General features: G+C 41.5%; 1 protein-coding gene across 1 annotated transcript; it reads left to right on the forward strand.

The window, feature by feature from the left end:
* Window positions 1-488: 488 nt before the first annotated feature.
* LOC136442015 (sushi, von Willebrand factor type A, EGF and pentraxin domain-containing protein 1-like) lies at window positions 489-14604 on the forward strand. Its single transcript, XM_066438606.1, has 21 exons — window positions 489-576; window positions 1135-1342; window positions 1599-1670; window positions 2459-2547; window positions 2752-2851; window positions 3169-3400; window positions 5380-5574; window positions 6667-7149; window positions 7504-7565; window positions 7660-7807; window positions 8369-8566; window positions 8937-8992; window positions 9273-9438; window positions 9991-10155; window positions 11150-11214; window positions 11521-11684; window positions 11953-12112; window positions 12918-13143; window positions 13342-13530; window positions 13939-14121; window positions 14399-14604. Exons 2-21 carry the CDS (start codon window positions 1139-1141, stop codon window positions 14602-14604), a joined length of 3363 nt encoding a protein of 1120 aa, XP_066294703.1. The 5' UTR covers window positions 489-576; window positions 1135-1138.
* Window positions 14605-15107: the final 503 nt, after the last annotated feature.

A 15107-nucleotide genomic window follows, 5' to 3' on the forward strand; every position in this document is an offset into this window, starting at 1 on the left:
AATAAACTCCCCACAGAACAAAGAAAACTCACTGCCGTATAGACTTTTAGAAATGGACTTTAGGAATAAACTTAGGACTGGTACCGAGTTTTTAAATTGTGCATTATTGTGATCATCATGTATTATGTCTGTGCATTGTATTTGTATCCAGGGAGCCTGAAAACAGGTCAAGATACCCGCGTGTAACCGCTGGTTGAATAAATAAATGAAATGACCTCATATTTTCTCCATTGTTTGCTATTTACGTTCTTGGTAACATACATCAACAATTGCACAACTGATAACGAGTGATCCTTGAAAACAAAGTGGTGACGTTAAGTGAAACCCAGCGTCGAGAAAACAATATTTAGGGTCTTAACACATTGTTTACCCGACAAGCACGTATGTCATTAGCTATATTTAGACCGTGACTCATTGGGACAGGTGGCGGGGGAATAACCTGCTACGTCCCGATGTGATCAGACCGACGTTTCCTGGTTAAAGTTTAACTTTTTGCAACATAACTTTGCCTTTTATAATCTCACAACAACACCTGCCGAAGGCATGTTCAGGTGTGGACAGGTGAGCACAGCACAGGTCAGTATCTCTCCGTTAAAGCTGAAGGAAATGCAGGTAGAAGTTTAATTAATTCTAAGTTAGAAAAATGTAAAAATGCAGGTCGGTCCTTGTCTTTACACTTGAGTTGGACTGTTGGATAGAGCCACTAGAAACAATACGGTCTACATTTATATCTTGGATTACGTTCGATTTAATTCTTACATTTTTTTCTGATAGACTATGTTGTCACTATTTACAATCCGATGGCATGAATGCAAGGATAGGCCTTGTTTAGACTTTAGAAGCCTGGTATCAAATTTATATGAAATATTGCAACGTTAATGTTGACGGTTAATATCAATATAATTTTATTGCAGTCATAAAACAAGCCTCACAAGCCAATGGCAATAACACATTCATTGCTCTATTTAAGATGAAAAATTGTAGGTGTCCATTGCGCAAGTTATTTTGTCAGTTGGGAAACCTTTGCACTACTTGAAGTCTATGTTTGTCCTTGTTAACATTCTTCATGTCATAGTGTACACATCACACTGTAAATATCTATATTTGTATTCACGTCATTTTGTTTTCCGTTAGAACAATGTCGTCCTCATCGGGCAGCCCTAAGCTTCTCCTTCGGGCCAAGTCGACTCACGGTCCGACTAAAACAACTTGGACCACCCGGTGCGATCACCTTCTGCCTCGGGGTGACTTAACAGGTCGGACTCGTAGCAGACGGACACGTAGCAAGCCTCAGCACAAGACAACAGCTACAGTACCGACAGAAGCCATTGTCCAACTATCGGTAACAACTTTTCGAATAACCTAGTCTTCTATTCTAGATTGTACAGTAGAATAAGCTGGAGACCATTTTTGATCTTGGTGCAATACCTGAGAAGAAATTGATTCGTTTAGTTACTTTATCATAGTCCGATCGCGATTTCTGGCACAATGGTATTTGTTGATACGTCATTGTGAAAACACGTTTTGCATATTTGAAAGTCAGTGCAGCAAAGGTCGTCTGTAGTTTTTTAAAAAGCTCAATGATTTGCCTTGTACAGATCAGGAGTGCACGTATCGAGAGGTCCTTTATGTGGCGAGACTTCCACTTACCAGAGGAACTCGAGGCACAGGTAGAGTACGATTTTGCAACTTCAACACAAAAAAGTCTCTTTTTCTTTCTTTCCTCTCTCCTTTAATGTGTGTGCATTGGTTTCACCCCCTCTCTGTGTGTCTGTGTCTGTGATTCTCGATACACTTAAATGCACCCGGAGCATTTTATGGGGCTTGAAACTTGAATTAAAAACCTCCAATTTCTGGTCATTCCTACACATAGTAAGTTTCAATAACACTGTACCATTACGTATCGACTTTCAAGGAGCAAAGATACAATGTCGTTGTATGGTGAGAAAATCCAAGCCCTAATAGACTGTCTATCACAGTTTGCGGTTCGACCAATGAGAATGACTGCATGTCCTTCAAATGTTTACATTTTCATGTTTTTATTTTGCATTTCTACGTTTTGAAGGATCCGGAGGTGGGCGGGGCTATGGTACCGGTCTTTTTACACTAGGCGCGTGAAACTATATAGATCACAGTGTAGCTTATTTTTGTGCTGCTTTTGAGCACTTTTGATATTAAGTTAAATCATCGGACAATGTGGTAAGCAGTGGCATTAAATGTTAATTTCATAAAGATTACAGCAACTAGAATGTTTCCTGTTTTCAAGCCTCATAAAATGCTCTGGGTGCCTTTAATGCAGCGTTGCCATACGCCCTCGGTACTGCTAGATCTGTCTTTGATAACGGAAGGGTCGCAAAGTAATATGGGTAAGTGTGTGTTTAACACTGCATACAATATCATTCAATGCGATGCCGAACACAAAAGTCAAGCTCTTTGTATCGCTTATTCGATATCCCAGACGATTGAAACGCCGAATAACATCAAAGGAAGTGACAATAAGGACATGCCCACAGACCCTGTACAACCTCAGGACCTCACCGACTATCAGTACGTAACAGGAGTTTATAACTTTTACTGATACAAACTAAAATGATTTTAATATCATCATTTTTGATGTAACACTCATGGATGGATATCATGTAAATATGTAGCCAAGACTTCCATTCACAGCAAAATTAATTCAATTCTGATGTCTTTTATCGTTAACCAGTTTCTCATAAATGATTTCTTTAATTACTACATTTTTCTCAGATGGGTCGCCGTTAAAGAGAAAGATCCGCCGTTTGAAAAAGGAGATTCACAGTCAAAAGAAATTGAACACAGTGTATCTGTGGATTCAATGGAGAAAGAGGTATTTCAAGCACTTTCAGCCGTTTTTATATGAAACACGCCTACAGAACAAGTTGTACCTGATCTGGGTGGGTCATTAGGATAAAAGCTTAACGTCTACAGTTTTCCGAGTGGCGTGGATGTTTCGTTAGAGACAGAAGCAGGGATTCGAACCCGAGCCTTTAGATCCAGAGGCGGGGTTAGACGTTTCTCTTTTCTGTCGGTCTATGGCTTTCGTCCGTCCGTGTGTCTTTAGGTTAGCCTGTTTCTGTTCGAGAATCATGCGCAGTAGGGTACAGGGGGGGTTGGTCACCTTTGATTGCCTTGTTATTGTTGCAGGTTCCACTTAAAAGGCACCCGAGCAGTGATTCACTCTTCACCGGGAAGCACATCAAGCCCGACGCCGTCTGGACGCCGTACGGCCCGCCGCTGTACGGGTACAGCTCCTCCCTGAACCCGCCGCCCAGGAAAGGGCCGGACACGTTGGTCCTCCTCGCCGCCATCTTCTACTGCCTGGCCGCCCTGACAGCTGTAGTCTTCGTTGTCCTGTTCAAGACCAATGTCGTGCCATGTAAGCTGTCTTTCAAGTCATTTTACTCTTTGACCTGAACCTATAGTACTTCATCACGCGGCGGCCATCTTGGAATGAAAACGAGGCCAAAGAGGCAAACAAAGACGGAGACGCCCAGCGTCAACAGCTTGGTCGACGTTGTCAAGGTGGTCAAACATTGCTGGATGATCTGCGCCATTTGCCCCCCATTTTTCATGTCTTAATCAAGAAGCTACCACAGAAAACTCTCAAGAAGGGTTATTCCTTTTTTGCGGAACTCTATGCACATTGTATCTTTAACGACCCACAGGAAAAGTTTAATGAACTTGTTTCTGACATTCTGACATTCATGAATATTGCCTTTGTGGTGGCTAGTAGTCAGCGACCCTACTTTTGGGCCATAAGGTCGAAAATACGAGTCTTGAATGGTGCCCGTTACAAGCCTTGCATGCTTCTGAAACTGAATGGTAACGATCCTTAGCCCAGACTGTTCAGTCGAAATTTACTATTCATAGTAAAAAAAACAAAAGTATGAGCTTAACAAAGAAGGTTATGCTAACAAAGTAACATTTAACATGAATTATGCAAATGAGGTCCTTATTAGCATAATTTGATGCAACGATGTTCACATTCACATAACTTCCAAATGACACAAGTATGAAATTGGCATCATTTACCTGTATGGAACTATAGTAGTTTCTCATTAATTATGCAAATTAGGCCTACATTTGCATATTTTTTATCCATCAAAATTCCTCAGTAACAAATGTCACATATTTCAATAGTCATATCATGGAACACAGGGGGTTTTTAAAGTTGTCTCATTAATTATGCAATTAGAATCTGATTTGCATAATTATGGTCCAATCAGACAAAGTATCACGTAAGCTATCTACATACCAAAAATCATTAACATCCATTTAGCCCATCTTGAGTTATAGTATTTTCTCATTAATTATGCAAATGAGGTCTTCATTTGCATAATTGATATCTATTAATATTTCTCTCTTTTTCAGTTACATATGTCACATGTTTGAGAGTCCTACCATGGAATTTGGCGGCTGTATAAACTTTCCTCATTAATTATGCAAATTAGATAATGATTTACATAATAAGTATCTAATCATGTACGTCATCACTCAAGCTATCTACTTACCAAAATTCATGACCATCCATCAAGCCCTTCTTGAGTTATTCCCTTTCAAAGTCTGAACCAAAACCTGCTCCTGCAGTTCCAAAAAAGCCGCTAGGGGGCCAAAACCTATACCACTTACTCTCTGTCCAAAGAGCTATCTACCACTCAAAAATCAGTTCCATAGCTTGTCCAGAACACGAGATATCGAAACAGGAAGTTCCGCTGCAGTACCGTAACAAGCCGCTAGGGGACCCAAAATCTAATCATTTCCTAGTCTCATCAAGACCTACCCACCTATCAAATATCAAGACAATCCACCCAAGCCTTCTCGAGTTATGCTGTACGCTACAAACATACACACACAAACACATACAAACGCTACCCTCTGCATAACCTTCTCGGCGAAGGTAATGATTGACCTACGTACAAGTATATGAATACTTCAACATGTCGAGTTTAACCTATCACTTACATTACTAGTTCTAAAATCTAAACATTCTTTGATATATTTACCTATTTGTACACAGTAAAGGTTGTCTCCTTCTAGAATGTATTTGAATTTATCTGTAGAATGGAATGTATAAAATTCTGTTGAGCAAGCGGAGAGAATGTTGAGCAGCTTTGGACGTTTCTTATGACATTGTGGACAATCTAGGAGACAGTGTTGTTCATCTTCAATTTTATTTGGACAGAATGGACAAAATCTCTTGCCACGGGGAATTTTATAGTATCTTATGTTATTAGATATAGCGTCTAGATCCCGTTCATGAGGCTGGAAAATCTTAATTCTCTGCCTTCTTCATTTTCTGCAGTACTATAGTTTAAAATCATTGATTCTGATGTTCCTTTTCATCTGGATCGACAGTGTACACGTCCCTTGAGCCCGTGCCTGCGTGGGTTCAGCAGTTTTCCCCCAAGATGCAGAGGTGGTACCGGTTGGCGTTGGCCGGAGGGCGGGACGCATCAGAGATACAGCCGCCGGCAACCGTGCAGTGGCCGACCGAGGTACAGCCGCCGGGATCCGTGCAGCAGCCGACCGAGGCGCTTACTGTTGAAGAGTGTGAGTCTTTTTGATGCGTCGGAAGGGTGTGAAGTGTTAACTATTGTTTGGCTTGTCTACCATCTGTCTGTCTGTCTGTCTGTGTGGCTGTCTGTCTATCTGTGTTAACGCAATGTCCAATGCACACAAGGTAGCATTGCCATACATCCTCAATGATGCCTCTTTTGTCTGTTTTGCTAGGAGAGTCACGAAGTCGATATGATACATTGGGCATCTGTATATACATGTGTTTTCATATATACCTATTTTTTAAATATATACCTGTGTTTTTCGTGTATTTTTTTTATATTGCGCATTGTAGATAGAACATTGGGCATCTGTATATACCTTTGTTTTTCCTTCCATGATTGTATTTTCAATGCTTGTGCCCGGGGTGATCTGAAAGCAAATCCGTAGATCTTGGATGTACTCTGGTTAAATAAATAAATGGAGATGGCGTTGGCCATACCTTATTGCCTTGTTTCTAGAAGTAAATCACGATTCTAGTGAAGAGAAGAATACTTGTTATCAGTATGTACGAGGTACATTAGAACCTGGTGGATTTTGACATATTCTGCAGTTTTTACAAAAACTTAAGCCCCAGTCTTACATTCAGAACCTTTCCATCACATTTGCATTCATACATGTTGGAAAACCTATTCGAGGGCATCCTCCTCAGCAGGCCCGAGTCGATCGATACGTTATCTCCAGCAACGGCCCTGATATTCCAAGATGGTGTTCTGGTTTCTGGTGACGTTACTGACAGTTGCTCATGAATAATCAATGAGCTACCCTTAATTGACACAAACAGCCGTTATTTTGTTCTGAACCCAAAATAGCGATGTAAGACGTAACCTGATTGGCTGAAAGCTTCCCAGTGACCTTTGCGGTTTTGCTCTAGATGAGTTTGTACAAAACCTCTGATTGGCTTACAGCTGTTTTGGTGGTGACGTCGCCAGAAGCTAATCAGAATACCGGCTTGGAATAGCAGGGCCGATGCGTGAGTGAGTCGGGCCTGCTGAGGAGGGTGTTTGAGGGATTGGGAATTCAAAATATGTCGGATAAAGTGGAAGTCCTGTTGACGTTCGGAATATTGCTTTTACCTCTTTCCAGTGTGCGGTATCACGTCAGTCCCTGAGTCACTCCCCGACTTGCATCACGGCTACTTCAACTGTACCAACATCGCATACTACAACATCTACGTGCGCATGTGCAGGGCTAAGTGTCAAGTGGGCTACCAGACCGATGACGCAGGCCTGCTGTTCTGCAACCGTGGCCGATGGGCGCCGATCGAGCCCGAAGTCGTGTCGACGCTCGTCGGCGTCGGTCGGGCCGCCGACGCGATGCCGAACACAGACCCTCGGGTGTTCGAGTATCTCGGTATCACCGACGAAATTTACGCGGACGTGGCTCGTAACATTTTGGTGAAACTTGACGAAGTACCCAATCTTTCTCTCGTGGTAACATATCTTAACATGGTCTCACAGGGCAACATCATCGATTTTAACATGATGCGGCAGATGTTGATCTGGGTCGGTCCAGACATCAAGGAAATAGTGGCCAACCTAGATTTCCTGGAGTTACTGTCTCACCTAGGTAGGGTGACTTTGATAAAATTTATGATACAATGTACATACAAATGTTATATTTTAACCTTACCGATTGTGTGTTTAACGTAATGTTTCCCCACAGGGTTTACCCTTAGAAATAGCATCCAGCTAGTTTGGCAACCATAGCATGTTACTACATGTATGCTAAAACAACAAATAAATAAATAAATAAATAAATAAATAAATAAAAAGAAAAATAAATAAATAAATTTAAAAAACCCAAAGAATTAGGCGATACAAACCTGAGTATCTTAATATCATAATAAGATTCCAAATATGTTAATTGAATGCAAATGTAACCTGATCGTACGGAAATTTGACACTGCATTTCTGTTTACAGAGACGTTTGGGGCGTCCAGGCGGCCGGTTTGCAGACTCGTGGACTGTGGACAGGAATTTGGTGTACGTATCTTTACTCTAACTTGACTAAGTAACAAGATATATTAGCAAGTGCACGAACATAGGTCGCTAAAGAAAACTTCCTTTTAATTCAAAGATTCTTGATCATGGAAAGGTCAACATCAGCACAACTACATACAAGTCTGAAGCCAGAGTGGTCTGTGACCGAGGCTACCTACCCCGGCACACTGCACTGACCTGCAATGCTACTGGACAATGGGACAAAGCCGCAGTATGCGACTTAGGTAAGGTGCTGTTTTGCAGACACCACGTACATGTGAATCTTTTAGTCCAGTACCACAGGCTTCAAATAGACACTTTCAATTTCTCCACCATGTTAAAGATTGATAAAAGCTACACAAAATGTATTTTGTACATGCATCACACATTCAAGAAAAATCATTCAGATTTATAATCACCAGAACGTTAACCCGACATTAAAGTTAGGTAAGTTAAGATCCTCCCACACCATAAGGTGTATAGGGCGGTACCCATCCCCGTTTCACTGTGGTGCAATCACTGCAGCTGTTGGCCAGTCCACTGGCAGTGGAGTGTTTAACTTCCATACTGTTTCATAAGTATGTACCAATTTTATAAAGTATTTCGTATGACTCAATGCGCCTCTTGTCCAGAGGTGTCATACCCGGGCACGAACTCGGGCCTTCTGGTTCTTATTAATTTGAACCAGATGTGGTAAGTGACAGATACGCAGACCACTACAGCACAGAGACACCCCAACTCAACATTGAAAGCCACTTCCAATTCTGAGTTAGAATTGTGCTCTCCAACTGTAATCCGTAACGCAGTTACCTGCGATCCACCTGAGGACCCCCCGCACGGCTCGTACCTGTGTCAGGGTCACGTGTTTTCTGACCGCTGTGACGTCAGCTGTGACGTGGGGTACCTACCGGAAACAGAAGACACCCTGAGATGCAGCTGGACCGGAAACTGGACTACTTTTACCGGAAGGAACACGACAGAGATGGAACATGCTTTATCAGCAGGTGTGGGGACAAAACAGATTTTTGTTTTCTTGGCTTATAATTGACAAAAAATAGATATTCAAAGTTTTCTTGGACATAGGTAAGAGAACAATGCTACAAAAAAACGTGAAATGATCATGTACAGAGGTTCCTTGATTGTTTGTCTCTACCATTGTCTGTGGGTTGCTGGAAATATACTAAACATTGCCCAAATAGACCGAATAATATTTCATATAGATCTGGAGGAGGTCGCCTGTCATAGAAGTAAATATGGTCCAGGTTGACGCTTGATAATCGGCTCAATCTTTTTTTTTTGTTAATACCTTCCATCGTTTGCTCATAATGCATTGCATGTTGAAATGGATTATAATTGAAATTTCTCTTTTGGCAGACGTCATCATCCCAAAGACTCTGGCTTGTGTCATCGCTGACTGTGGTAACATTTTTGTGAGTATCCCAGTATGTATGTTAATTATCAAATACATCTTATAGTCTCTGTACGATCCAAATCTCCATATGTGTGCAGGAAAGCAAAATTACCGCATAAGAATGAAAACTTTCAGGAAACGAGACTGGCGTTGCAATCTTCCGACACGACGTAGGAATGCTTTATTTGTAGTTGAATGAGCCCACTAGAGATTAGTCATCAATCTAGTTATATATAATATGTATTAAGTTGGCACCGCAGGCCAACAGTCAAAGATTCCTTCCCCTCCTCCGTGCACAGATGCCCGCACACGGTGACGTTACCTGTACAGGTAAAACGTACGGTGAGACGTGCCATCTCACCTGTCATGACGGTTACGAACAACTGAGCCAAAAGAACTTTACCTGTCAGGTTCGTGGAGACACAGCCCAGGCCACCTGGAGTGGGAAACCGGAGTGTACGCCAGGTGATAGTACAAACGATATATGTATCTTGTTTTGTAGATGACGTAACGTAATGTGACAGCACATAGTGATGTCAAAATATATGTTATTCTGCTTTGGTCCCGATTGCACCCGGGTGCCCGTAGGAGGTGTGGAACCGGCCGGGCCCCGAAGCCACAAATTTCCCCCTGTAAGCGGGGGTGCCTTCCAACGTTCGAACGATTAGCGCACGGCGTCTATGTGTTACCGGGTCCCACGCTGATTCTAAGGCCGGGTTAAAATGATTCGGGGTCCCGGTCGGACCAAAAAAAATTGCCCGGCAGCCGCAAGATGTCCTTCGGGGCCACGTAGGGGTCATACCCGAAAATGCAAAAAAAAAAGAAAAAGACAGCCCGTGAACTACCCGGCGGAGCCCCTTTTTGAAACTCGGACCTAAGCATTACTCCAGATAACGAGCCTTTCTATTGCTTTAGCTGCTAAATGTGAATAATGAAGTGCGACAAATGTGTTACGGTTAAGAATCATACCTCACTTCAACATATTGACTGGGAATTCAGTTACTTTCGTTTCTCCAGTGAGTTGTGGGGCTCCTCCTAAATTTCCCAACACGGACATACAGTGCGCTGGTGGACACACCTACGGGGACACCTGCGGAGTCAGCTGTGCGGACGGCCACGAAAGAACGAACCACCAGGACGTGATTTGTCACAGTACCGGCAACTGGAGCCTACAAACGGGAGGTAGGACTGGTAGCTGCGCATAGACCTTTGTTGCACACTCCTAGCAATTTTTTTTCTTTATTCTTTTTTGGTTTTTTTGTTTTTATTTTTTATTTATTTATTTATTTTATCTTATTTCTATTCATTTTGTGAAATAACAAATAAACCAAATAATAATACAATAAGGGAACACATAAACCACGGATCCATAGCAAAAGTATGACACAACAAACAAATGAAAAAAATAATCAAGAATCAACAGATAACCAACCAACTAACACAATACTAACACAGGAGAGAAATCAATGATAACACTCTTTTAAAGCAATAAAATAGATAAATATAAATAAAGAAGAGAAATCAATAATAACACATTTTGAACAGCGATCAAACAACTTAATATAAATAAAGAAGAGAAATCACTGATAATACTTTTTTCACAGCATTCAAATAACTTAATATTAATAAAGAAGAGAAATCAATGATAACACTTAGCACAATATTTGATACAGGTCGTTATGATAGGAAGATACATACTATTAGGATCATTTTCGTACTACAGGTTAAAACAAATGCACCTGTTTATTTGCTTTGTGTAGTTAAAGTTTTTGACTCAATAGATCCCTATGTACGCCCAATGACAGTTACCCAAGCAACTGGATAAGATTTAAAACAGTCAGACATTTCAGACAGCATCCGCTACAACTTTAGTCAGTGACTAAAGGAAATAACTCGAGAACCAAAACTCTGAATCGATATGTTAATGAGGTGAAGACAATTTATCGATTGGTAGATCTACTTTACCCTCCAAGTATCTTGGTTGGGCGAGCGGACAAAAAACGGGGCATATGATAAAACAGTGACGATCTCCCCCACCAACATTTGCTTGAAGGATACAAATTGATAGGTCTTCATGTACATCAATAAAAATTCCATCATCATTAGATCATTCATATCTTGTGTATGTGCTGATGATCGACTTGTTTTGTTAACGACATTTTATTGTAAATTGTAGCGTTCCAGCGAGTTGTTGGAGAAACAGACTTGCTCTGTCAGAAGAAGGATTGTGGCAACCTTACTGTATGTATCCTACAGTTTGTAGAATTTGTAACGCTTATAACAGTTTATATCTTAGATTATCTTGTCAATATATGTACATCAGTTTGATTTAATTCAATGACATAAAATAGTTGACATAACATTTATGTAATGCAACATACCTTTAACTAAGATGGCCATAAATTTGAATGGTATCTGAGCAGAAAATTAAGGGGAATTACGTGAATAAAGAGGTGTCCAGGAACTCAACAAATACTTTATAAGGTTGTCGTAAGAAGGTTAAATGGCATGTGACTATTACTAACCTGTTTTCACCAAAACACACAGACTCCCGCCAACGGCAGCCTGACGTGCAACGGGACCAGATACCAGGACTCCTGCCGCCTGACGTGTGAGCCGGGATACAAAGTTGCCGACGAGAGCGGCCATCTTCTTCACAGTCTCTACAACTTCACGTGTCTTGCTAGCGGACAATGGAACAAAAAGCCAAAGTAAAGACGTTTTTCTTTATATCTTCGTAAACATGCAGAATTACCGATTCAAATGAGTTTTTACACATCAATATCTGTATCTGTATCCGACTGAAAAAAAATTTTACGTTGATTTTTCATGCCGTTTGAATTTTGGTGGTAATATGAAAACTTACCTGTGTGACGTAAAACACCGAGGTAATACCGTAGCTATCTGGCTAGCATCCTAGCCTATCAGTTACTTCTACAACGAACAATATGTCAATGTTGTTTCTGAACCCCTTTGCAGATGTGTCCCGTCTAACTACTGCCAGCTGGGCCTGCACGACTGCCACCCTGAGCACGGGATCTGCATCTATACGGGTCACCGGAAATTCAGCTGCCGCTGCCGGGTCGGGACTGTCGGGAACGGGACACACTGTCAACGGACCCCCTGTCCACCTTTTCCGGTCAGTAGGATGTTGTTGCTTATCTCTCTTTTCTTAAAAAGACAAGAACTGAAAGTAGTATCAAGAGTTAAGAGAATTCAGAGAATGTCGTACGGGTCAGACCTACTGATGAACAAAGTACTGAATCATCTGCTGAATTTTTCCGTGTGCTTGCCTATTTATTGTTTGCTTGGTTGGTTGGTTGGTTTGTTGGTTGCTAGTTTAGTTTGGTTCTAGTATTATCTTAATCCGGCGCGACCAAGGTAAACAAAGACGGCCCAAACAGTAGTACCCTAAACTAATAACAACAAGCTATTAGCCATCCAAAAATCAAGACCATAGCACGTCCAGGTCAAAAGATACGAAAAACGGAAGTTCTGCTGCAGTATCAAGGTCACATACCAGGGGGCCCACAATCGACCTTAAACTTTGGCTTCACAACACCTGCCCAAATACCAAATATCATCGTAATCTATCAAGAGGTTCTTGAGTTATGCTGACTACAGTAGTCCGGAAACAAAAACTGACAAACAGACAAACAGACACACCCAAAACTATATTTCCATTTTTCATAGAGATAAATATTACCATCTTTTAACAGAGTTAGCACTTAATTCTTTTTGGCGAGAGTTTCAAAAGCGTTCCCTGGAAAAACTGAGTTGACGAAAATGCTGAAAAAGCCTCTTCTGGCAGATGAACAGAATAAAGTATCATCAACTGTAGATTAAGCTGACGGGCCAAGCACTAGCTTTTATTAGTTTTATTATTATCATAGGAAAAAAAAAACACAAACTAAAAGTTGTTTTCCTCCTTTCCATCTTTACAGATCGCTGAACCGTCAAACGGTTTCTTCAGATGTTCTATCCCGGGTACCTCTTCATCTGACGCTGGCCAATCAGCAAACAGCACAGCGGCGGAGTACGAAGTCGTCTGTTTACTGCACTGTAACCCTGGTTATGATAGGCTGATCTATGCCGAGTACTCCTGTGGAAATAATGGGAACTGGACCATTCCTGTCGACTTAAACAGCACAAGGATAACACCTTGTTTAGGTAAAGCTGTGAAATGTTTGTAGAAACAAGACAACGATCAAATCGTTATTTAATCATGTGACAACTATATTTAAATGTAGCAATGAAGCAATCAAATATGCAGCAGCTAATTCTAAACACCGAGCTACCGTATATCATTCATACATTTTAATCCATATCTTGTTGCAATAATCATTCTAAAGCTCTTCTAAATTTCAGCTGTGAAATGCCCGGACCTATCCAGACCATCGCACGGTGGAATTACCTGCAGTAGCGGCTACGAATTCCGCTATCCCGAGGCCTGCAACTTTGCCTGCGGGCCAGGCTATGAGCTCACCCTCTCGAGTAGCCCAACGAGACAGTGCCAGACTAATGCCACCTGGTCTGGAAACGACGTGGAATGCATCGGTATGTATGACATCGTTTTTTTACGAGTTCAAACAGAATCATTAAAATCCCCAGAGTCAAAAAACGTAACTATGAAACTGTTGCATTATTGTGCCGTCTTTAGGTTGTGTTATATTGACTCTTCTTGATTATCGACACTGTACGTTTGGGACCGCATTGTGATGACGTTCCCTGTAAGTGTTAATATTATGTAAATACTTTGCGTTTGGGAACACATTTATAACAGCGACACCTATAGCTGCAGTGCAATGTGAACCAGTCAAAAAAGGTGACAGATGGTGACCAAAACATTGGTTGGATATATCACTTGGTTGTGTAAAATGAGTTTTTATTTATTTATTGTTCAGTGACAGAGTTACATGTATGTGAATATATATTACGGCCAACAACACTGTTCTGCACTGTTAGGTGTGAAATGCCCGGATCTGTCCGACCCTCTGAACGGAGGAATGACCTGTGATAGAGGCGCCTCCTTTCGGTACCCGGAGTCCTGCAACTTTACCTGTGCTCCAGGCTATCAACTGACAACTGAGCCTGTGAGACACTGTCAGACTAACGCAACTTGGTCTGAAGATGATGCTACATGTATCGGTAAGTTTCAGTTGATCTTGATTTTGAATAAAAGAATTAAAATCACCGGTGGTAACAAAAAAATCAAATCTACAAGTAAAGCCTTTACATGATCCAAATGATTATATTTCAACAAATTGTCATCATCGTCATCACTCTTGAAACGCATGTAAGTAATAGAGATATTTAGCCACAACGATGTTCTATGCGACCCAAACAAACAAACAAACAAACAAACAAACACACAAACAAACAAACAAAAAACACATTTGCAACTGCGAACTTGTTAACACTCCAGGTGTGCAGTGCCCTGCCCTGCTCACTCCAACCAACGGAGGGATGACGTGTGATAACGGCTCCTCCTTCCGGCATCCCGAGAACTGCAGCTTCACCTGTAACCATGGTTACGAGATTCATACGGGCAACGACAGTAGAATCTGTGAGGCTGATGGTACGTGGTCTGGGAGTAGCGCTTCGTGTCGTGGTAAGTTTGGGGTCATCTGAAGTATAAGAGATATTTCATGTGAATCAGCGACGTTTACGCTTCAAAGGGCACATATTGCATTGTTACCACACCTCAAGGGAGTGAGGTATTGTTTTCGACTATTCTGTTTGATTATAAATCTAGCATCGGGTCAATGTGAACAACAACATATGTATGTAAGTGGACGGAATGCTGGATAGAGCTAACAGGTCACGTGCAATTTTGTCAGGAGGCATGTAAGGACGACAAACGTCGTTGTGGACCAGTTCGGCGTATACAATGTGTGGTCGCGTTTCCCAAAGAATAGGGAGGACGCTGTTGTAGTATTTCGGGATCGAACAGCCCGGAACGCCGTGGATGATAATGTCTACATTTGTATGATTTTATAGACAAAATGTCAAGTCTCTAGAAAGTCTAGAAACAAAGGAGTGACCAGTAATTTGCGATCCGTCTAGTAGAGGGATCCATGACAATAAAAGGGGGGCAGCTCACCGTGTGTATAACTCCTTGGACTGAAATCCAA

This window comes from Branchiostoma lanceolatum, chromosome 9, assembly GCF_035083965.1.
Source record: "Branchiostoma lanceolatum isolate klBraLanc5 chromosome 9, klBraLanc5.hap2, whole genome shotgun sequence".
Lineage (NCBI taxonomy): Eukaryota > Metazoa > Chordata > Leptocardii > Amphioxiformes > Branchiostomatidae > Branchiostoma > Branchiostoma lanceolatum.